Genomic DNA, 20,881 nt, shown 5'->3' on the forward strand with positions numbered 1-20,881 from the left:
TGTTTTTTTCCTGGTCAGTGGCGCAATTGCTTTCTAAAACTGGAAAATATCACCAGGGAACGTTTGCGCCGGAACACACTCCTCTTTACACTGAACCGCCCCCGCGAGCGCAAGTTCATTCCCTAATTTACCGACGTGTGTCTGTGGAGGGAAGAGTCCGCTGTGCGCGGGTGCAAAATAGGAATGATACATGCGTCGGTGTTCTAAGTCAATTGCGCTGGGTGCAAGATAGGGCCCTTTATCTTATTCACCGTATCCCCCAGAGTTAGATAAGTCCACACATACCGTAACTCTGTCTGACGCACCCACCGCTAGCCTAGCTTAGCACAAAGACTGGAGGTAAATGGCTCCAGCTAGCATACTGCTCCCAATAAGTGACAAATTAACGCCAACATTTTCCTATTTACATGTTGTGATGTGTATAGTGGGAACTATATTCTCAGAAGGCGAAGCACTGCTACTTCTGCGGAGTGATTAGCGCAACACTGAGCGAACTCTCGTCTCCTCACCGCGGGCTTCTCAGGCGCTGAGAGCAGATCCCTCCGCAGACGTAGCAGTGCTTCGCCTTTTGAGAATATAGTTCCCAGTGTGTATACGGTTAGAAGATGGCTGTGTGTCATGTGACCTTGTTATTTGTACACGCTGTGACTATACACATCACAACATGTAAATAGGAAGTGTTGCCGTTAATTTGTCACTTATTGGGAGCAGTGTGCTAGCTGTAGCCATTTACCTCCAGTCTTTGTGCTAAGCTAGTCTAGCGGTGGGTGCGTCAGACAGAGTTACGGCACGCACGGAGATGAGAAGGGTGTGTGTGGACTTATCTAACTCTGGGGGATATGGGGAATAAGATAAAGTCACAAAAATTATCTTATGGAAAGATGATCTCACTTAAATTTATCAGCTCACTATTGGCCGACGCTGGTCATGTGTGTGATGCGGGCCAATAGCGAGCCTACGTTCTGACGTACAACCCAGAAGCGTTGCGCTGTTACACTACGTGAACTCACTCAGAGGCAGTAAAATTAGTATTTATAATAATTATTTATATGATAATTCATAAGAAATTCTATCTTGTTTTCAAAAGTGAGTTTTTACTTAAAACAAGCAAAATGATCTGCCAATGGGGTAAGTTTGTTTTTGTTTGAATTAACATAATTTTTTTAACCCCATTGGCAGATAATTTTGCTTGTTTTAAGCAAAAACTCACTTAAGTTTTATTTATTTATTGTAAAACAAGCCATAATATCTAATGTCATTTTACTCATCTAGTAATTGCATCTTGATTTGAGTATTTTTAGATGTTTGGACTGGAAACAAGACAGAAACTGAGTAAGAAAAGCATTTTTTTGAAAGCTGATCCCAAAACTCTCTGGCTTCTCCTTCCTCTAGACAGTAAAAGCCGGACCAGCGGGCGTCTCAGTCACGGGATCCCTCAGGTTCCTCACACCCGAGGCCCGTCTGAGCTGGACTGCTTCCGGAGATCGCTGCCCGTCTATGAGCGTCAGGAGGAGCTGGTCCAAACCATCCGGGAGAACCAGGTGGTGCTGGTCCTGGGGGAGACCGGGTCGGGCAAAACCACACAGGTCAGGACTGTAAACACTTCTGGGCATCATGACCCTGACTCCATCAGGAGATTTTGTTGTTCAGAGAACGTTTGCTCGTCGGGAAAATTAGTTTTTTTCTTCATGGGAATGGTACTAAACTTGGTACAGGTTTTGAACACACACACACACACACACACACACACACACACACACACACACACACACACACACACACACACACACACACACTCATGATCTGAACAGGTGAAATGGTGCTGATAATAATTTTCACACTTGTGCTGTTCGCGGTCAGAAACGCCGCATTGTAAATGAATGAGAGTTTCCTCTAGTGGAAGCGTTTGGTACTGCAGCCGAACAACATCTCACTGAGTGATCATTACTGACATATCACACACACATCTCACACACCTGTGCAGATTTATGGCGGTTTTAGAGTAAAAAATGTTTGGAAAATATGTCATAAAAAATGTAAATTGTATTTTTGAGCATTTTTAATAACAATAAACGTAAAATTCTGTATCTTTTTATAAGTTCACTTTTAAAACTGAAATTCACCTGAGAATAACTCTGAGCCGCTGCTGTGTTCCTCTCCCAGATCCCCCAGTTCCTCCTGGACGACTGCAGTGGGAACGGGATTCCCTGCCGGATCTTCTGCACTCAGCCGCGGAGATTAGCGACGATCGCGGTGGCGGAGCGAGTGGCGGCCGAGCGCGGCGAGAAGATCGGACAGACCGTCGGCTATCAGATACGCCTGGAGAGCAGGTTAGCACTACTCAACAACATTCCCATTAGCATACTATCCATCTGAGCTAGGAGGAGCGTCACACACACACACACACACACACACACACACACACACACACACACACACACACACACACTGCTGAAAAATGCTTCTCTTACTCAGTATTTTTGTCTTGTTTCCAGTCCAAATATCTAACAATTCGCAAATCAAGTTGCATTTAGATGAGGAAAATGCCATATTTTGTCTTGTTTTCTAGGGAAATAAATAAAAATTAAGAACTGTTGCTTAAGGCGAGACACTACAGGTGAATAGGGTACAATTTTAAAATAATAAATATCACCATGAAACTTCCTCAGTTGATTACTTACACAAGTTCATAAAAAAAATGTATTACAAGTTTTTGAAATTTGTATGTTTAATTATGCAAATGAGACATTGTCTCATTAAATATGCGCAATTTTGCATATATTTTCGGTAGATAGATCTGAACATATGATAAAGCCAGGTGCAAAATTCTTTTTTTTGATTACACACAAGATGCAAGAAGATGTTCAGAGGGATTTCAGGATATATGCTTTCATGACCTAGGAAATCTAAATATTCTGTCCATAGCCTTAAAAATAGATTTTAGCCATATTTTTTTGATTAAAATGTCCCATAAATCAGGCCAGGAATGATTTATTAACAAATCCCTCTGAACATATCTTCAGAATACTGCTAAGTGTGTAACTGGAGAGTTTGGTGTACATCGGCTGAGATGTTTCTACTGGAGAATGAGAAAAAGGCATTTAAAGATTTGTAATGTAAAAAATCATACTTTTTTAGTGGAAACAACTATTTACTGACACAATATCTCATCAAATCATTATCAACAACAATACACACCACCTAAATCACATCAAAACTTATAAACACAGCATTTATGGCCTTTAACTGAGCAGAAAAACAGCCAAAAACACACATCTGTGTGTCAGAGCGCGTCACGTGATGCATCTGAACCAATCACAGTGTCAGAAATTGACATCAGCCAATGAGATTTGGCTTTTAGGGTTAAATGCCCATTGTACTTTCATGATTGGTTGCTGATTAAAAGGAAATTACCATATTTGGATGCGACAGCATTGTACAGGAGAGAGAGCTTTCCAGCGGTGTGTGAGATTAAAGGAATCATGATGATTCAGAACGACAACTTTTGTTGAATTTCGGAGAAATCTACAGACGCAAATAGACAAAGTTAGTAAAATAAAGACCTAAATGTGTATTTCGGACTTTTTTTCACCACAAGTCTGAAAGATGTTATTGAAGACAAATAGCCCAAAATCTCAAAATTGACCAGTGAAAAAAAAACGATGTTTTTGCCTGCCGTGTCTCGCCTTGACACAAGCAAAATTAGAAAAAAGAAAAATAATCTTGTTTCGGTTTTTTTTAACCCCATTGGCAGATAATTTAGCTTTTTATAAGCAACAACTCTTAATTTGGATATATTTATCCAGAAAACAAGACATAATATCAAAATATATTATATTATACCAATCAGATCAACATGTGATCATCAACCAGTGGATCTCTGAGTGAGTGAGTGAGTGTAGGCGGGGCTCATTTGCATATTCATAGAACCGCGCATATATAATGCAATGTATTACCCGCCTCCAGTTTCCCCTTGTCTTGCCTCCAGCGAGCGCCGTGGCGTCGGCACAAAGGTGAATTGTTTGTGTTCAATGAACTGAATCCTCTCCATGTAAATGATGAATTCTGGGTATGTGCTTCTCCTCAGAGTTTCTCCTAAAACCCTGTTGACGTTCTGCACGAGCGGGGTATTGCTAAGGACGCTAATGGCCGGAGACGACGCGATGTCTATGGTCACGCACGTCATTGTGGTGAGACTTTGAGAATTTATTTTTATGTCATATAAGTTGGTATTTTATAACGAGTGTCCGATGTGTGCTCCTGCAGGACGAGGTGCACGAGCGAGACGGACTGACCGACTTCTTGCTCACGAAGATGAAGGATATGCTTCAGAAGATGCCGTCGCTAAAGCTAATCCTGTCTAGCGCCGCGCTGGACGTCAGTCTGTTCATCAGATACTTCGGCGCGTGTCCCGTTATTCACAGTAGGAAACATGTTCAAGCGGGAACACGCCTTCAGTCAAACCAGAGTTTATTCACACACCATTCCTCACATCACCAGTTTATTCACTATAGTTTAGAGAACGGTGATGAAATATGAGCAGAACTCAGTTGATATCTGACAGGTTTTGTCCATCCTTCTGTTAGACTGTCTCACACACACACACACACACACACACCACACACACACACACACACACACACACACACACACACACACACACACACACACACACACACACACACACACACACACACACACACACACACACACACACACACACACACACACACACACACATGAATTATGTTGAATATCTGTCAGCTGGTAAATTTAACTACACAATTAGATAATACCAGTTTAGCTCAACCAGTGACCAAGCAATGCTTCATGTGTTCAGTGTGTGTGTGTAAAGAGCATTAGCAGTTACAGACACACACTGAAGAACACATAATCAGCTCAAAGTGTCCCGATCAGTTTTGGTCCCACATTTTTATAAATGTTACTGGTAGTCTCTGTATGAAGAATATGTGTGTATAATATCTCACAGTTTACTGTATTTTGCTCTCCTCACTTACAGAAATGAACTACAGTGTCCTGCACACACTAGTGAAAAAATATACAAATGATATTTGGTGTCTGAATAATTCTTGGTTGGACTGTACATCAGTTCTATCATTTTAATTTTAAGATATACTTCCTTAAATGTGCATTTTTATTACAATTCTGTGCCAGCTCAATTCACATTAATAACTTTGATTCTGATTGGAGCACGACCCTGATACACATCAATCATAATGTTAGTGTGATAATGTGATGTTTTTGACATTTAATAATAACGTTGAGTTTTCTCTGAAGTCGAAGGTTGTCCGTACGAGGTCAAGCAACTCTATCTGGAGGATATCCTGCGGACCACCGGATACACCAACAAAGACATGATTAAATACAAGAAGGAGGCGCAGAAAGGTGACGCATCAAACACACTCAGACTCTCGAAGAGTCTCTTTTTGTTTATTTGATCAAAAATACAGTAAAAAAGTGAAATATTATCATTTAAAACAACAGTTTTCTATGTGAATGTATAGTAAAGTGTGATTTATTCCTGTTTCTTGAGCATCAGATCCTCATATTACACTGATTTCTGGAGGATCATGTGACACTGAAGACTGGAGTAATGATGCTGAAAATTCACAGGCATAAATTACACTTTACTGTATATTCAGATAGAAAACTGTTGTTTTAAATTATAATATTTCACTTTTTTTCTGTATTTTTGATCAGATAAATGCAGCTTTGTGAGCACACAGCGTGTTTTAAAATCATTAAAAAGCATTAATTATTTCAAACCTTTGACCAGTAGTCCAAATGAACTAGTAGTCATAGTTAAAGTCAATTAAGTCGAGTCACCTTCATGTATTTATTATTTATTATTATTATAAAGCGCTTTATACAATATATATTGTTTCAAAGCAGCTTTACAGAGATAACAGGAAAATAATGCTACAAACTTAAGAAAATAGCATCACAGTCTTAAGGAAGTTCAGTGATGGTTCATTTTTGTTGTAAAAAAGTTATTAATTTAGTTTACCGTATATATATATATATTAGGGCTTACCGTTAAACGCGTTATTAACGGCGTCAATTTTCTTATCGCGAGATTAACGCCTAGCAAACTTTATAGTTTTTTTCACATGCTTTTGCAACAACTAGTAACGTTATTAAAACTACAACACCACACCAGATCTAGCGAGACCAGACACAAAACAACAGCGCGCCGCACACACTTGTTTGAGACGAGAAGCGCAGCGCCGAGCCACGTCAGGACAACTCGTATCGCACATCGGACGCGCACTTTCTCAGTTTATGGCCAGCAATAAAAATGCAAAATGGCTCCGCCGGTGTGTGTACACTCATAGAGAATAATGTGTTCGAACTTTAAATACGCGGCGCTGAGCTTCTCGTCCGGTGTGCGACCCGCTTTAACGTTACGTTTTGAGTGGATGAATGATGAGCACGAGACGACGAAATGGAGGCCAATAAGATTCTGAATGGAAAGTTTACTTTTAAAAAGTTGCCAAATGGTTCAATTGACAAGACCAAAGTGATCTGAGCTATCATCGTCCAGTCTGAAATACCACTTGATGGTCAAGCGCATACACACACACAGCTGATGCGATCTCCGCCCACTCGTCAATATCAGTAAAGTTACCTCGTCAGTATTTCTTTCACCCTTTTATTGATGGACAGAGTTACATCGTGTGAGAGATTATTTGCTCCGAGTGAGAATGTTAGTGTGAAATTGAACACTGTATATGTTAATGTTGTTTTCAATATAAAACATTTGCACAAAGCAAGCCGATCCACTTTTCCATGTTGATAAGAGCATTAAAATGAGAAAAAATAATGGGACAAAAAGAAAACAAGAGACATTTAGAATAGATAAAAATGTGCAATTAATCGCGAGTTAACTATGACATTAATGCGATTAATCACGAGTTAACTATGACATTAATGTGATTAATCACGAGTTAACTATGACATTAATGCGATTAATCGCGAGTTAACTATGACATTAATGTGATTAATCGCGAGTTAACTATGACATTAATGCGATTAATCACAAGTTAACTATGACATTAATGTGATTAATCACGAGTTAACTATGACATTAATGTGATTAATCGTGAGTTAACTATGACATTAATGTGATTAATCACAAGTTAACTATGACATTAATGCGATTAATCACAAGTTAACTATGACATTAATGTGATTAATCGCGAGTTAACTATGACATTAATGTGATTAATCGCGAGTTAACTATGACATTAATGTGATTAATCGTGAGTTAACTATGACATTAATGTGATTAATCGCGAGTTAACTATGACATTAATGCGATTAATCACAAGTTAACTATGACATTAATGTGATTAATCGTGAGTTAACTATGACATTAATGTGATTAATCGCGAGTTAACTATGACATTAATGTGATTAATCACACGTTAACTATGACATTAATGCGATTAATCACGAGTTAACTATGACATTAATGTGATTAATCACGAGTTAACTATGACATTAATGTGATTAATCACGAGTTAACTATGACATTAATGTGATTAATCGTGAGTTAACTATGACATTAATGTGATTAATCGCGAGTTAACTGTGACATTAATGCGATTAATCACGAGTTAACTATGACATTAATGTGATTAATCACGAGTTAACTATGACATTAATGCGATTAATCACGAGTTAACTATGACATTAATGTGATTAATCGCGAGTTAACTATGACATTAATGTGATTAATCACGAGTTAACTATGACATTAATGTGATTAATCGTGAGTTAACTATGACATTAATGTGATTAATCGCGAGTTAACTATGACATTAATGTGATTAATCACGAGTTAACTATGACATTAATGTGATTAATCGTGAGTTAACTATGACATTAATGTGATTAATCACGAGTCAACTATGACATTAATGTGATTAATCGCGAGTTAACTATGACATTAATGTGATTAATCGCGAGTTAACTATGACATTAATGTGATTAATCACAAGTTAACTATGACATTAATAGGGGCGACAGTGGCTCAGTGGTTCATGTAGATTGTCTACAAACCGGAAGGTTGGTGGTTCAATCCCCGGTTCCACCTGACCAAGTGTCGAGGTGTCCTTGAGCAAGACACCTAACCCCAGCTGCTCCCGACGAGCTGGATCGCCTTGCATGGCTGACACCGCCGTCGGTGTATGAATGAGTGAGTGAATGGGTGAATGTGAGGCAATATTGTAAAGCGCTTTGGTGGCCATTGGGTCTGTGAAAGCGCTATATAAATGCAGTCCATTTACCATTTACCATTAATGCGATTAATCACGAGTTAACTATGACATTAATGTGATTAATCACGAGTTAACTATGACATTAATGTGATTAATCACGAGTTAACTATGACATTAATGCGATTAATCACGAGTTAACTATGACATTAATGTGATTAATCACGAGTTAACTATGACATTAATGTGATTAATCACGAGTTAACTATGACATTAATGCGATTAATCACGAGTTAACTATGACATTAATGTGATTAATCACGAGTTAACTATGACATTAATGTGATTAATCGTGAGTTAACTATGACATTAATGTGATTAATCGCGAGTTAACTATGACATTAATGTGATTAATCACAAGTTAACTATGACATTAATGCGATTAATCACGAGTTAACTATGACATTAATGTGATTAATCACAAGTTAACTATGACATTAATGTGATTAATCACGAGTTAACTATGACATTAATGTGATTAATCGCGAGTTAACTATGACATTAATGTGATTAATCGCGAGTCAACTATGACATTAATGTGATTAATCGCGTGTTAACTATGACATTAATGTGATTAATCGCGAGTTAACTATGACATTAATGTGATTAATCGTGAGTTAACTATGACATTAATGTGATTAATCGCGAGTTAACTATGACATTAATGTGATTAATCGCGAGTTAACTATGACATTAATGTGATTAATCGCGAGTTAACTATGACATTAATGTGATTAATTGTGAGTTAACTATGACATTAATGTGATTAATCACGAGTTAACTATGACATTAATGTGATTAATCGCGAGTTAACTATGACATTAATGTGATTAATTGTGAGTTAACTATGACATTAATGTGATTAATCACGAGTTAACTATGACATTAATGTGATTAATCACGAGTTAACTATGACATTAATGTGATTAATCGCGAGTTAACTATGACATTAATGTGATTAATCGCGAGTTAACTATGACATTAATGTGATTAATCGCGAGTTAACTATGACATTAATGTGATTAATTGTGAGTTAACTATGACATTAATGTGATTAATCACGAGTTAACTATGACATTAATGTGATTAATCGCGAGTTAACTATGACATTAATGTGATTAATCACGAGTTAACTATGACATTAATGTGATTAATCACGAGTTAACTATGACATTAATGTGATTAATCGCGAGTTAACTATGACATTAATGTGATTAATTGTGAGTTAACTATGACATTAATGTGATTAATCACGAGTTAACTATGACATTAATGTGATTAATCGCGAGTTAACTATGACATTAATGTGATTAATCACGAGTTAACTATGACATTAATGTGATTAATCACGAGTTAACTATGACATTAATGTGATTAATCGCGAGTTAACTATGACATTAATGTGATTAATTGTGAGTTAACTATGACATTAATGTGATTAATCGCGAGTTAACTATGACATTAATGTGATTAATCGTGAGTTAACTATGACATTAATGTGATTAATCGCGAGTTAACTATGACATTAATGTGATTAATCGCGAGTTAACTATGACATTAATGCGATTAATCACGAGTTAACTATGACATTAATGTGATTAATCGCGAGTTAACTATGACATTAATGTGATTAATCGCGAGTTAACTATGACATTAATGCGATTAATCACGAGTTAACTATGACATTAATGTGATTAATCGCGAGTTAACTATGACATTAATGTGATTAATCGCGAGTTAACTATGACATTAATGTGATTAATCACGAGTTAACTATGACATTAATGTGATTAATCGCGAGTTAACTATGACATTAATGTGATTAATCGCGATTAAATATTTTAATCGTTTGACAGCCCTAGTATATATATATATATATATATATATATACTAGGGCTGTAACGATTAATCGCGATTAATCGAAATCCAAAATAAAAGTTTGTGTTTACATAATAAATGTGTGTGTATTGTGTATAATTATTTTGTATATATAAATACACACACATGCATGTATATATTTAATAAAAATGTGTTATTTATATATAAAATAAATCATATAAAAATATATATGCAGTATATAAATGCAAATATTTCTCAAATATATACATGCATGTGTGTGTATTTATATATACAAAATAATTATACACAATACACACACATATATTATGTAAACACAAACTTTTATTTTGGATTTCGATTAATCACGATTAATCGTTACAGCCCTAATATATACGCTCTGGAGTAAACGGTGATGTGATCGTCCAGCTCAGTTAATTTCTCATATATATGGCGCTATATAAATGTAATGAATTATATAATGCTGTCGATGCAGGAGATCAATAATATTGTTGAATATTAAATTAAATGTCCCCAACTAATGAAGCCAAAAGCCAATGGCGACAAAGGCAAAAAACAAAACAAAACATTTTGTCAAACAAAATGATTGGAGCGCTGAAACCAGGATGTGTGTGTGTGTTCCCCTTCAGAGGAGCGGCAGCAGTCGTCTCTGACGGAGTGGTGTGAGTCCCATCAGGACGACCCGGAACCAGAGCCGGCCCGGGAGAAGACGCCATCTTGTGTCCTGCAGGAGAACGACCTCCTGGACGACGGCGGAGACAGTGTCTTCAGCCAGATGGTCTCTTCTTACGCTCTCTCACATGATTACTACGTGGTTACGTTTACCTGCAGCCAAATGATACGCTAGTGATGGGATTGACGGCTCAATCGCACTGAAAAGCCTTCATGTAAACTAAACGGCTTAAGCGACCCGATTGAGCTCGATCCCAATTAAATTTCGATCGGATTGAAATTAGTGGTTTATTCCTTTTCTAATCCGAGCGAAAGATCATGTAAACACTTGATCAGATTGAAAACCGAAACTGAAAGACTGCGCATGTGCAATGATGTAGAAACAGCGTAATGACGTAGAAATAGCGTAATGTCGTAGAAATAGCGCAATGACGTAGAAATAGCGCAATGACGTAGAAATAGCGTAATGACGTAGAAATAGTGTAATGATGTAGAAATGACGTAATGACATTGAAATAGCGCAATCGTAGAAATAGCGTAATGTAGAAATAACATAATGACATTGAAATAGCGCCACGACGTAGAAATAGTGTAATGGCGTAGAAATTGCGTAATGACGTAGAAATAGCGTAATGATGTAGAAATAGCGCAATGATGTAGAAATAGCGCAATGATGTAGAAATAGCGTAATGACGTATATATAGCGTAATGACGTAGAAATAGCGTAATGATGTAGAAATAGCGCAATGATGTAGAAATAACGTAATGACATTGAAATAGCGCCATGACGTAGAAATAGTGTAATGGCGTAGAAATTGCGTAATGACGTAGAAATAGCGTAATGATGTAGAAATAGCGTAATGATGTAGAAATAGCGCAATGATGTAGAAATAGCGTAATGACGTAGATATAGCGTAATGACGTAGAAATAGCGTAATGATGTAGAAATAGCGCAATGATGTAGATATAGCGTAATGACTTACAAATAGCGTAATGATGTAGATATAGCGTAATGACGTATAAATAGCGTAATGACGTAGGAATAGCGTAATGATGTAGAAATAACGTAATGGTGTTGAAATAGCGTAATGGTGTAGAAATAGCGTAATGGTGTAGAAATAGCGTAATGATGTAGAAATAGCGTAATGACGTAGAAATAGCGTAATGACGTAGAAATAGCGTAATGATGTAGAAATAGCGTAATGATGTAGAAATAGCGTAATGACGTAGAAATAGCGTAATGATGTAGAAATAGTGTAATGGCGTAGAAATTGCGTAATGACGTAGAAATAGCGTAATGATGTAGAAATAGCGTAATGATGTAGAAATAGCGCAATGATGTAGAAATAGCGTAATGACGTAGATATAGCGTAATGACGTAGAAATAGCGTAATGATGTAGAAATAGCGCAATGATGTAGATATAGCGTAATGACTTACAAATAGCGTAATGATGTAGATATAGCGTAATGACGTATAAATAGCGTAATGACGTAGGAATAGCGTAATGATGTAGAAATAACGTAATGGTGTTGAAATAGCGTAATGGTGTAGAAATAGCGTAATGGTGTAGAAATAGCGTAATGATGTAGAAATAGCGTAATGACGTAGAAATAGCGTAATGACGTAGAAATAGCGTAATGATGTAGAAATAGCGTAATGACGTAGAAATAGCGTAATGACGTAGAAATAGCGTAATGATGTAGAAATAGCGTAATGACGTGGAAATAGCGTAATGGTGTAAAAATAGCGCAATGATGTAGAAATAGCGAAATGACGTAGAAGTAGCGTAATGATGTAGAATAACGTAATGGTGTAGAAATAGCGTAATGATGTAGAAATAACATAATGACATTGAAATAGCGCCACGACGTAGAAATAGTGTAATGGCGTAGAAATTGCGTAATGACGTAGAAATAGCGTAATGATGTAGAAATAGCGCAATGATGTAGAAATAGCGCAATGATGTAGAAATAGCGTAATGACGTAGATATAGCGTAATGACGTAGAAATAGCGTAATGATGTAGAAATAGCGCAATGATGTAGAAATAGCGTAATGACGTAGAAATAGCGTAATGATGTAGAAATAGCGCAATGATGTAGAAATAACGTAATGACATTGAAATAGCGCCATGACGTAGAAATAGTGTAATGGCGTAGAAATTCCGTAATGACGTAGAAATAGCGTAATGATGTAGAAATAGCGTAATGATGTAGAAATAGCGCAATGATGTAGAAATAAAAAAATAATAATCTCGATTTGAAGCGTGTGACGTATAAACACACTCATCGACCCGATCACATGACTAGCGTAACACTACAGATCCAGCAATCGCATGAACTCAGTCCGACTGAGACTACAGTTGTGCATGTAACCGCAGCCGGTGTCAGTCAGCCGGGCTTCCTCCGTCCACACGTCACAGCGCTTCTCTCCCGTGTGCGCAGAGCGAGAAGGACGTGGCCACGCTAGAGCCGTGGCTGCTCCGGGAAATGGACGCCTGCATCTCTAACATCTTCCTGAACCAAGACGCTGACGCCTTCATACAGCTCTTCAATCTCATCCTGAACGAGAACATCAGTGGTAATTTGAAGCCCCTTTACACAAGATGTGAAATAAGTCCCCAGTGTGTGTGTGTGTGTGTGTGTGTGTGTGTGTGTGTGTGTGTGTGTGTGTGTGTGTGTGTGTGTGTGAGAAGTTTTAGCTCTAAATACCCCACAGATATTTTTATATATCATGTTAAAATTGTCACTTTTTGAGGTTGAGCAAAAACACACCGTTTTGTGTCTGTCCCTTTAAATGCAAATGAGCTGCTGCTCCCGGCACAGGGTTCAAGAGCTCCTGTGTTAGAAAATCCTATTACCTCTTCTCAACATGGACCCGGGGGCGGGGTTTATGTAAATTTTAGGGTTGGTGATGTCACTTCCAGCCGTTTGTTGTAGTTCTTATAAAACGATTTCTGTAAAAGCAAATATCTCCGTTTGCTCTGAACTTTGAGCGTTGTAACTTTGCAGATGTTGTTTATGATCAAACCGCAACATTACACACTCACTACAGCTAGAAAAGTCAAATCATAATCAACCACCCTTTAAATAAATTTAAAATTTGAAATTTAAAAAATGATTTATTTCCCCAGAAAACAAGACATAATGTCTTATATAATTTTACTCATCTAGTAAATGCGTCTTGGTTTAAGAAATTCTTGATATTTGGACTGTAAACGAGACAACAATACTGAGTAAGAAAAGCATAGTTTGCAGTGCACACACACTCAAAGGTGTGTGTTCCTCACGTGTGTGTGTGTTCTCTGTCAGTGGATTACAGGCACAGCGAGACGAGCGCCACTCCTCTGATGGTGTCCTCGGGCCGGGGGTTCCTCAGTCAGATGGAGCAACTGCTCAGCATGGGCGCAAACGTCAACATCAGAGCCTCCAACGGCTGGTGAGGAGACGCACGTCGCTATAAATATATACGCGTTAACGGGAATAAATTACATTTGAGTCCCCCTGTAGTCAATCAGTTTATCCCTCAACTCATATTTGATCCCCAAAATTACATATTCATGCCTCGAAATATTTTGAATGTAATTCAAACTCGACACCCTTGCCTCATTTAGTATACGTAGTTCTATGAATATGCAAATGAGCCCCGCCTCCACTCACTCACTCACTCACTCCCTCACTCAGATCACTGCAGTTTTAAGCAGAAAATACTCAGCAATGCTGTCGACTTGTGAGTTTACACATGGTGTGTGTTAAAGCAGATTAATAACTCCACATAGACACATAAACTACATTAACAGCTGGATTTACACCACAGGGGGACTTTAAAATAAAATGAAACAAAACAACTTTATTACTGAAGTGCTAAAACTAAATATTAAAGCTAATGATTAGTGCTGTCAACTCAATATTTGATCACCAAAATGACATACTGGTATTCATGCCTCGAAATATTTTCAATGTAACTCGACACCCTTTTCTCATTTAGTATGCGCGGTTCTATGAATATGCAAATGAGCCCATCTGACATAAAGGTTTGTTTATATAATATATGCGTGTCTATATATATTATGTGTGTGTGTGCATGTGTATATATACATACACACACACACACATATACATATACACACATCTTTTTATATATTCATACATAAATATAATATATATAGACATATTATATAAACACAAACTTTGATGTTAGATGCGATTATATACAATTAATCAATTTGACAGAACTACAAATAAATAAAAATGAGTTAAAATACATATATATTGACAAAAACACACAACAAAATTACAAAAACTTAATCTAAAATTATAGTGAAAATAATGGATAATATAAAAATAATAATAAAATAATATTTTTTTTTTATATATATATATATATATTTACAAAAATACTAGTAATATTAAATAATTTCAGCTAGTTGGAAAGGTGGCTTTTCTCATCTTAGTTTAGTCTTAAATCAGAGCAGAAAATCTTAAATTCATAAAGTCATGACATTAAATTATGCAATATTAGTGTTGTTTTCCAGCACGAATATCTAAACATTCTTAACTCAAGACACATTTACTGGAGAAGAATCAAAACGACGGATAGAAGTCTTATAAACTACTGTATGAAAACCGGTTCTCCATTAGAGTTAACTAGATTTTTATGAGCCCACTGTCAAATATTTACTTATGTAATTTATTTAGCCAGAAAATTACATAACTCAATCAAATAAATAAGAATGAATAAAAACGAATATATTCATATTATTTTAAACAAAAAATATATTTGTTATAACTTATAAATTAAAATCATAGTGAAAATTCAAATTACTAACAAAATACTATAATAGTATATAAATTATAGAACTATAATATTATGTCATTATATGACTATGTAAAGCACTTTTGAAGCTTCTGCTAATGTGATGTTCTCTCAGGACGGCTCTCGACTGGGCGAAGCGCTTCAAGCAACCCGAGGCCGTCGATCTGCTGGAGTCTCACATGTAAGAGCTGTGTGTGTGCGTGTGGGTGTGTGATGGGTAGGTTTAGGGTTAGTGTGTGTGTGTGTGTGTGAGATGGGTAGGGTTAGTGTTAGGGGACAGAATATACAGTTTCAACAATATAAAAACCATTACGTCAATGGAGAGTCACCACAAAGATATTAAACCGTGTGTGTGTGTGTGTGTGTGTGTGTGTGTGTGTGTGTGTGTGTGTGTGTGTGTGTGTGTGTGTGTGTGTGTGTGTGTGTGTGTGTGTGTGTGTGTGTGTGTGTGTGTGTGTGTGTGTGTGTGTGTGTGCGTGCGTGCGTGCAGATGGGGTGTTGAAGCGGGCCGTCTGGACGAGGCGTCTCTGGTCCAGTCCTCCTCATGTGTTCTGAGCTCTGAGGACCAGGAGCTTCTGAAGGCGTATCATCACAGCTTCGACGACGAGAAGGTGGACCTGGACCTCGTGCTGCACCTGCTCTTCAGCATCTGCCAGAGCTCCGACGAGGGTGAGCGGCGGCTTTACTGCTCTTACTTTACTGAAGTGGACTACTCCTTTAAACACTCACATCTGCAGCAAACGTAACAGCATAATCATAATCATAATGAGCTGTGTTTGTCTTCAGGCGCGGTGCTGATCTTCCTGCCCGGCTACGATGAGATCGTGTCTCTGAGAGACCGCATCGTCTTTGATGATAAAAGGTTCACAGATCACCAGCAAAGGTGTGTGTGTGTGTATATGTGTATGTGTGTGTTGGGGCAGAGCTGACTGCTACCAACCACGTCCATCGGTGGCAGATAATGGACAACCCTTCAGATATGAAGGTAAGCTACTAAATAAGCTGGGGGCTCCGTGCGGTGGTCCCCAGACGAATGAGTAGTCGTAGACCAACAGCGGAGGTCTATCAGGTATGGAGGGACTAGTTGAGTGGCATCACTAGATCCGCTGCAAAAACTCCATTTATGCCAATGATACTCCTCGACATGGCGAGTACAGTCCGCCATCAACTAAGACTGCTGCCTCCACTGCTCTGTGGGTAGTCTTCTGTGAGCATCTCGTCTCCTCAAGACAAGGCCGCGTTGGGGACACGTGAGAGGCAGGCTCAACAGACAGAGACCTGGCAGCCCCTGCAACTCCACCGTCCATCTGGTTGTCTAGTTCATCTCCTGCCACTGGATATTGGATTATGGAGTGAAGCTGTGGAGATAGGGTCTGCGCCCCCCTCTCTTCACATTAATCCACTCTCTGTGTAGGCTATCACTTCACCGTACAAGCCCTTCGGCGACAGGGTAAATGTGACGGAGGCAGGTCTTGGATCAGACTGGCAGCCTCTAGCCTGAGCCCTGCACGGAGGCGGCACAAGCGTGATGGTCGTTGTGTGGATGGGTTGGAACAGCGTCCACTTTCGGCAGCTTCTTGTGTGACTGAGCATCCCTCTTTAGGGTGTGCACTGCTCACCCCCTGACGGGGGGAGGGTCTAGAAAAGGTGACCCAAACATTGCCTGTTCCCTACACTCCTGGGCGGCCCACCGCTGTCGTCAAGGTTTCCCATTACCCGGTCGAAAATATAAATCTAAACTACTAATTTTGGCTACATGGAACGTACGCACACTTCTTGATGTACAGATTGGAACTGACCGACCACGCAGGCGCACTGCCCTGGTTGCGAGCGAGCTTAACAAATATAACATCGACATCGCAGCTTTGAGTGAGACCCGGCTCTCAGGAGAGGACTCGCTAATAGAAGTCGGGCAAGGATACACCTTCTTTTGGAAGGGCCTTCCAGAAGATACCCGCCGTCTACATGGAGTAGGTTTTGCCATTAAAAGCAGACTGCTCCAGAACATCCCAGAGTCTCCTGTGGGAATCAGTGAGCGGCTGATGACTTGGCGCATTCCCCTTGCGAAGGGTCGCTATGCAACCTTGATAAGCGCTTATGCACCAACTCTGGATGCTGAAGAAAGCATCAACGACGCCTTTTACGAGTCTCTTGACACGGCTCTCCATAAAGCTCCTCACACTGATAAAGTTGTGCTTCTGGGAGACTTCAATGCCAGAGTAGGCACTAGCAACATGCTCTGGCCTGGGGTAATTGGGAAACATGGATTGGGCAACATGAACAAGAACGGCCTACGACTCCTCTCCCTCTGCTCTGAGCACAAACTGGTCATAACCAACACAACTTTCCAAATAAAAAATAAATACAAAGCATCATGGATGCACCCCAGATCAAAACACTGGCACCTACTGGACTACATTATAACCCGGCAACAAGATCTACATGAATTTTCAATCACCCGAGCAATGCGTGGGGCGGAGTGCTGGACAGATCATCGGCTGATCAGATCCAAGATACACCTAAAGGTCCGACCTCAACACACCAGGCACCAACCCTCAAGACGGCTCAACTCTCGAGCCCTGAAATCCCCTGAAATCACTGCATCGTACCGCCGCTGCTTGGCTGATAACCTTTCTTCCGCTCTCACTCATCCCCTACACAATACAGCTGAAAGTGCATGGGCTAACCTTAGCTCAGCTATACAACAAGCCACTTCCGACACAATTGGTTTTACTTCCAAACGTCACCAGGACTGGTTTGACGACAGCTCCCCCGAAATACTTAAACTTTTGGAGGAGAAGCGTAAAGCCCTCTCTGCCCACCTCTCCAATCCACAATCTGCCTCTTTACTCTCATACTGGAGTAATGTCCGTGCTGAGGTGCAACGACGGCTTCGCATAATGGAGAATGACTGGTGGCTTAGGAAAGCCCATGAAATCCAAGGTTATGCAGACACAAACAACTCTCAAGCTTTTTATGATGCAATAAAATCTCTGTATGGACCCCAAAAACACAGAATCTCCCCTATCAGATCTACAGACAGCACAATTCTGCACAAGGATAAACAAGAAATTCTTGAGCGTTAGGCTGAACATTTTAACGCCCTCCTTAACCAAAAGAATCCGACTGACCCCACTGTCCTGCAGCGCCTCCCAAAGCTCCCACCTGTGTATGAGCTTGATGACCCTCCCAGTTTCTCAGAAGTCCTGGCAGCAGTACGAAGCCTCGAGGACAATAAGTCTGCTGGTCCTGATGGAATCCCTGCAGAGGCTCTAAAGAAAGGCGGGTATCTACTCACCAAAAATCTCCACCAACTTGTCCAGACAATATGGGCACAAAAAACTGTTCCACAAGGCTGGAAAGACTCACACATTGTTACTATCCACCAGAAAAAGGGTGACAAGTCCATCTGTGGAAACAGTCGTGGCATATCCCTGCTCTCTGTGGCAGGGAAAGTTTTAACAAGGGTCATGCTGTTACGTCTTACCAAGCACATCACAGAGAGGATCCTTCCTGAGTCACAGTGCGGCTTCAGGAAGGATCGATCTACCTCCGACATGATCTTTGTACTACGCCAATTGCAGGAGAAGGCTAGAGAACAGAACAAAGACCTGTTCATTGCCTTCATCGACCTGGCAAAGGCCTTTGACACCATTGACCGCCAAGTCCTTTGGGTCATTCTGGAGAAGTTTGGGGTGCCACCAAGGTTTCTGGAAATCCTACAACAGTTTCATGATGGCATGCAGGCTCGTGTGATTGTGGGTACATCTCAATCCCTATCCTTTCCTGTGCAGGTTGGAGTGAAACAGGGGTGTGTGCTGGCTCCAGTGATCTTTAATCTCTTCCTGGCAGCAGTCACCCTCCTCTCCCGCAACTCCCTCAGCCCTGACGATGGTGTTTACCTGCAGTTTCGTCTGGACGGGAACCTCTTTAACCTCCGCTGCCTGCAAGCCATGACCAAGACCACCACCACCATAATTCATGAACTGCAATACGCTGATGACTGTGCCCTCTCAGCCCACAGCCCTACCGCAATGCAGCACACACTGGATGTTGTATGTGCAGTCTACCAAGCTTGTGGCCTACAAGTCAACATCAAAAAGACTGAGATCATTGCTCAGATCACGGTCCCCACCCCTTCACCTCCTGAATTCTACATCCATGGTACACCAGTAAAGGTGTTCAGCACTTCTGTTACCTCGGAAGTATCCTAACACCAACCTGCCTCATAGACAACAAGATCCAGGCACGCATAAACCTTGCCTCCTCTGCCTTTGGTAGACTTCGATCTCGAGTCTTTGTTAATAAAGATCTTCGTACCTTCACCAAGGCGGCAGTCTACCAGGCAATCTGCGTTTCCACCCTGCTGTTTGGTGCAGAAGCTTGGACTCCCTACCGCAGGCATATTCGGTGTCTCGAGGGCTTTCACATCCCATGCCTCCAGCGCATACTAGGTGTCACATGGAAAGATAAAATCCCCCACACGGACATCCTACAGCGCACCAACTCCAGCAGCATGGAGGCAACCCTTGCTAGGCGGCAACTGCGATGGGTTGGACATGTTATCCGCATGCCCTCCCACCGCCTACCCCGGCAGGTCCTCTATGGGCAGATATACGCAGCCAACAGGAGACCCGGGGGTCAGAAGCGTCGCTACAAGGACCACATCAAGTCGACCCTCAAAAGCTGCAGCATCAACCCTGGAGTCCTGGAAACAACAGCTGCCAACCGCCAGGCATGGAGCTCTGCATGTGGTCTGGGGTCCCAACAGATCGAATTACAGCTCGCTCAACATAGAACTGTGCTACGTCAGCGCCGACACCAACGCGCCCAGACACAACTGTACCCATCCTCAGTTTCAGCACTCACATGTCCCGACTGCAGCAGGACATGTGGCTCCCGGATCGGGCTTCACAGCCACCTTCAATGGCACCGCCGACAGCAGCGGCTGCCTCAACACTCCAATAACGCATCCTAGAAGTGACGTCATCTTCGAAATCGATGGACTGCATAAGAGAGATATATGTGTGTGTGTGTGTGTTTCCTTCTGGTCTAATGCAATATACGCCATAAAAAAGATAATTGCGAGTTTATATCTCACAATTCGAAGTCAGTGATAATGTCATAATTGTGATATATAAACTCGGAATTGCGGGAAATCAAATCAAAATTTCGAGATATAAACTTGGAATTGTGGGAAATTAAGTCGGAATTGTGAGATATAAAATGTGAATTG

At 40.1% G+C, this 20,881-nt stretch overlaps 1 protein-coding gene across 4 annotated transcripts in view; it reads left to right on the forward strand.

Annotated features, from left to right (window-relative positions):
- The window catches only part of ythdc2 (YTH domain containing 2), a 48,535-nt gene that overhangs the window by 4,054 nt on the left and 23,600 nt on the right, over positions 1-20,881 (forward strand). For all 4 annotated transcript variants that reach the window (XM_079606744.1, XM_079606741.1, XM_079606743.1 and 1 more), the window contains exons 5-15: positions 1,393-1,586; positions 2,164-2,330; positions 4,088-4,190; positions 4,267-4,423; positions 5,299-5,406; positions 10,787-10,935; positions 13,275-13,410; positions 14,142-14,268; positions 15,761-15,826; positions 16,136-16,314; positions 16,432-16,528. In XM_079606744.1, the coding sequence (XP_079462870.1) occupies positions 1,393-1,586; positions 2,164-2,330; positions 4,088-4,190; positions 4,267-4,423; positions 5,299-5,406; positions 10,787-10,935; positions 13,275-13,410; positions 14,142-14,268; positions 15,761-15,826; positions 16,136-16,314; positions 16,432-16,528 (1,483 nt within the window). The remainder of the gene's footprint in view (positions 1-1,392; positions 1,587-2,163; positions 2,331-4,087; positions 4,191-4,266; positions 4,424-5,298; positions 5,407-10,786; positions 10,936-13,274; positions 13,411-14,141; positions 14,269-15,760; positions 15,827-16,135; positions 16,315-16,431; positions 16,529-20,881) is intronic.

The sequence above is a fragment of the Phoxinus phoxinus genome (genome assembly GCF_949152265.1).
Source record: "Phoxinus phoxinus genome assembly, chromosome: 3".
NCBI lineage: Eukaryota > Metazoa > Chordata > Actinopteri > Cypriniformes > Leuciscidae > Phoxinus > Phoxinus phoxinus.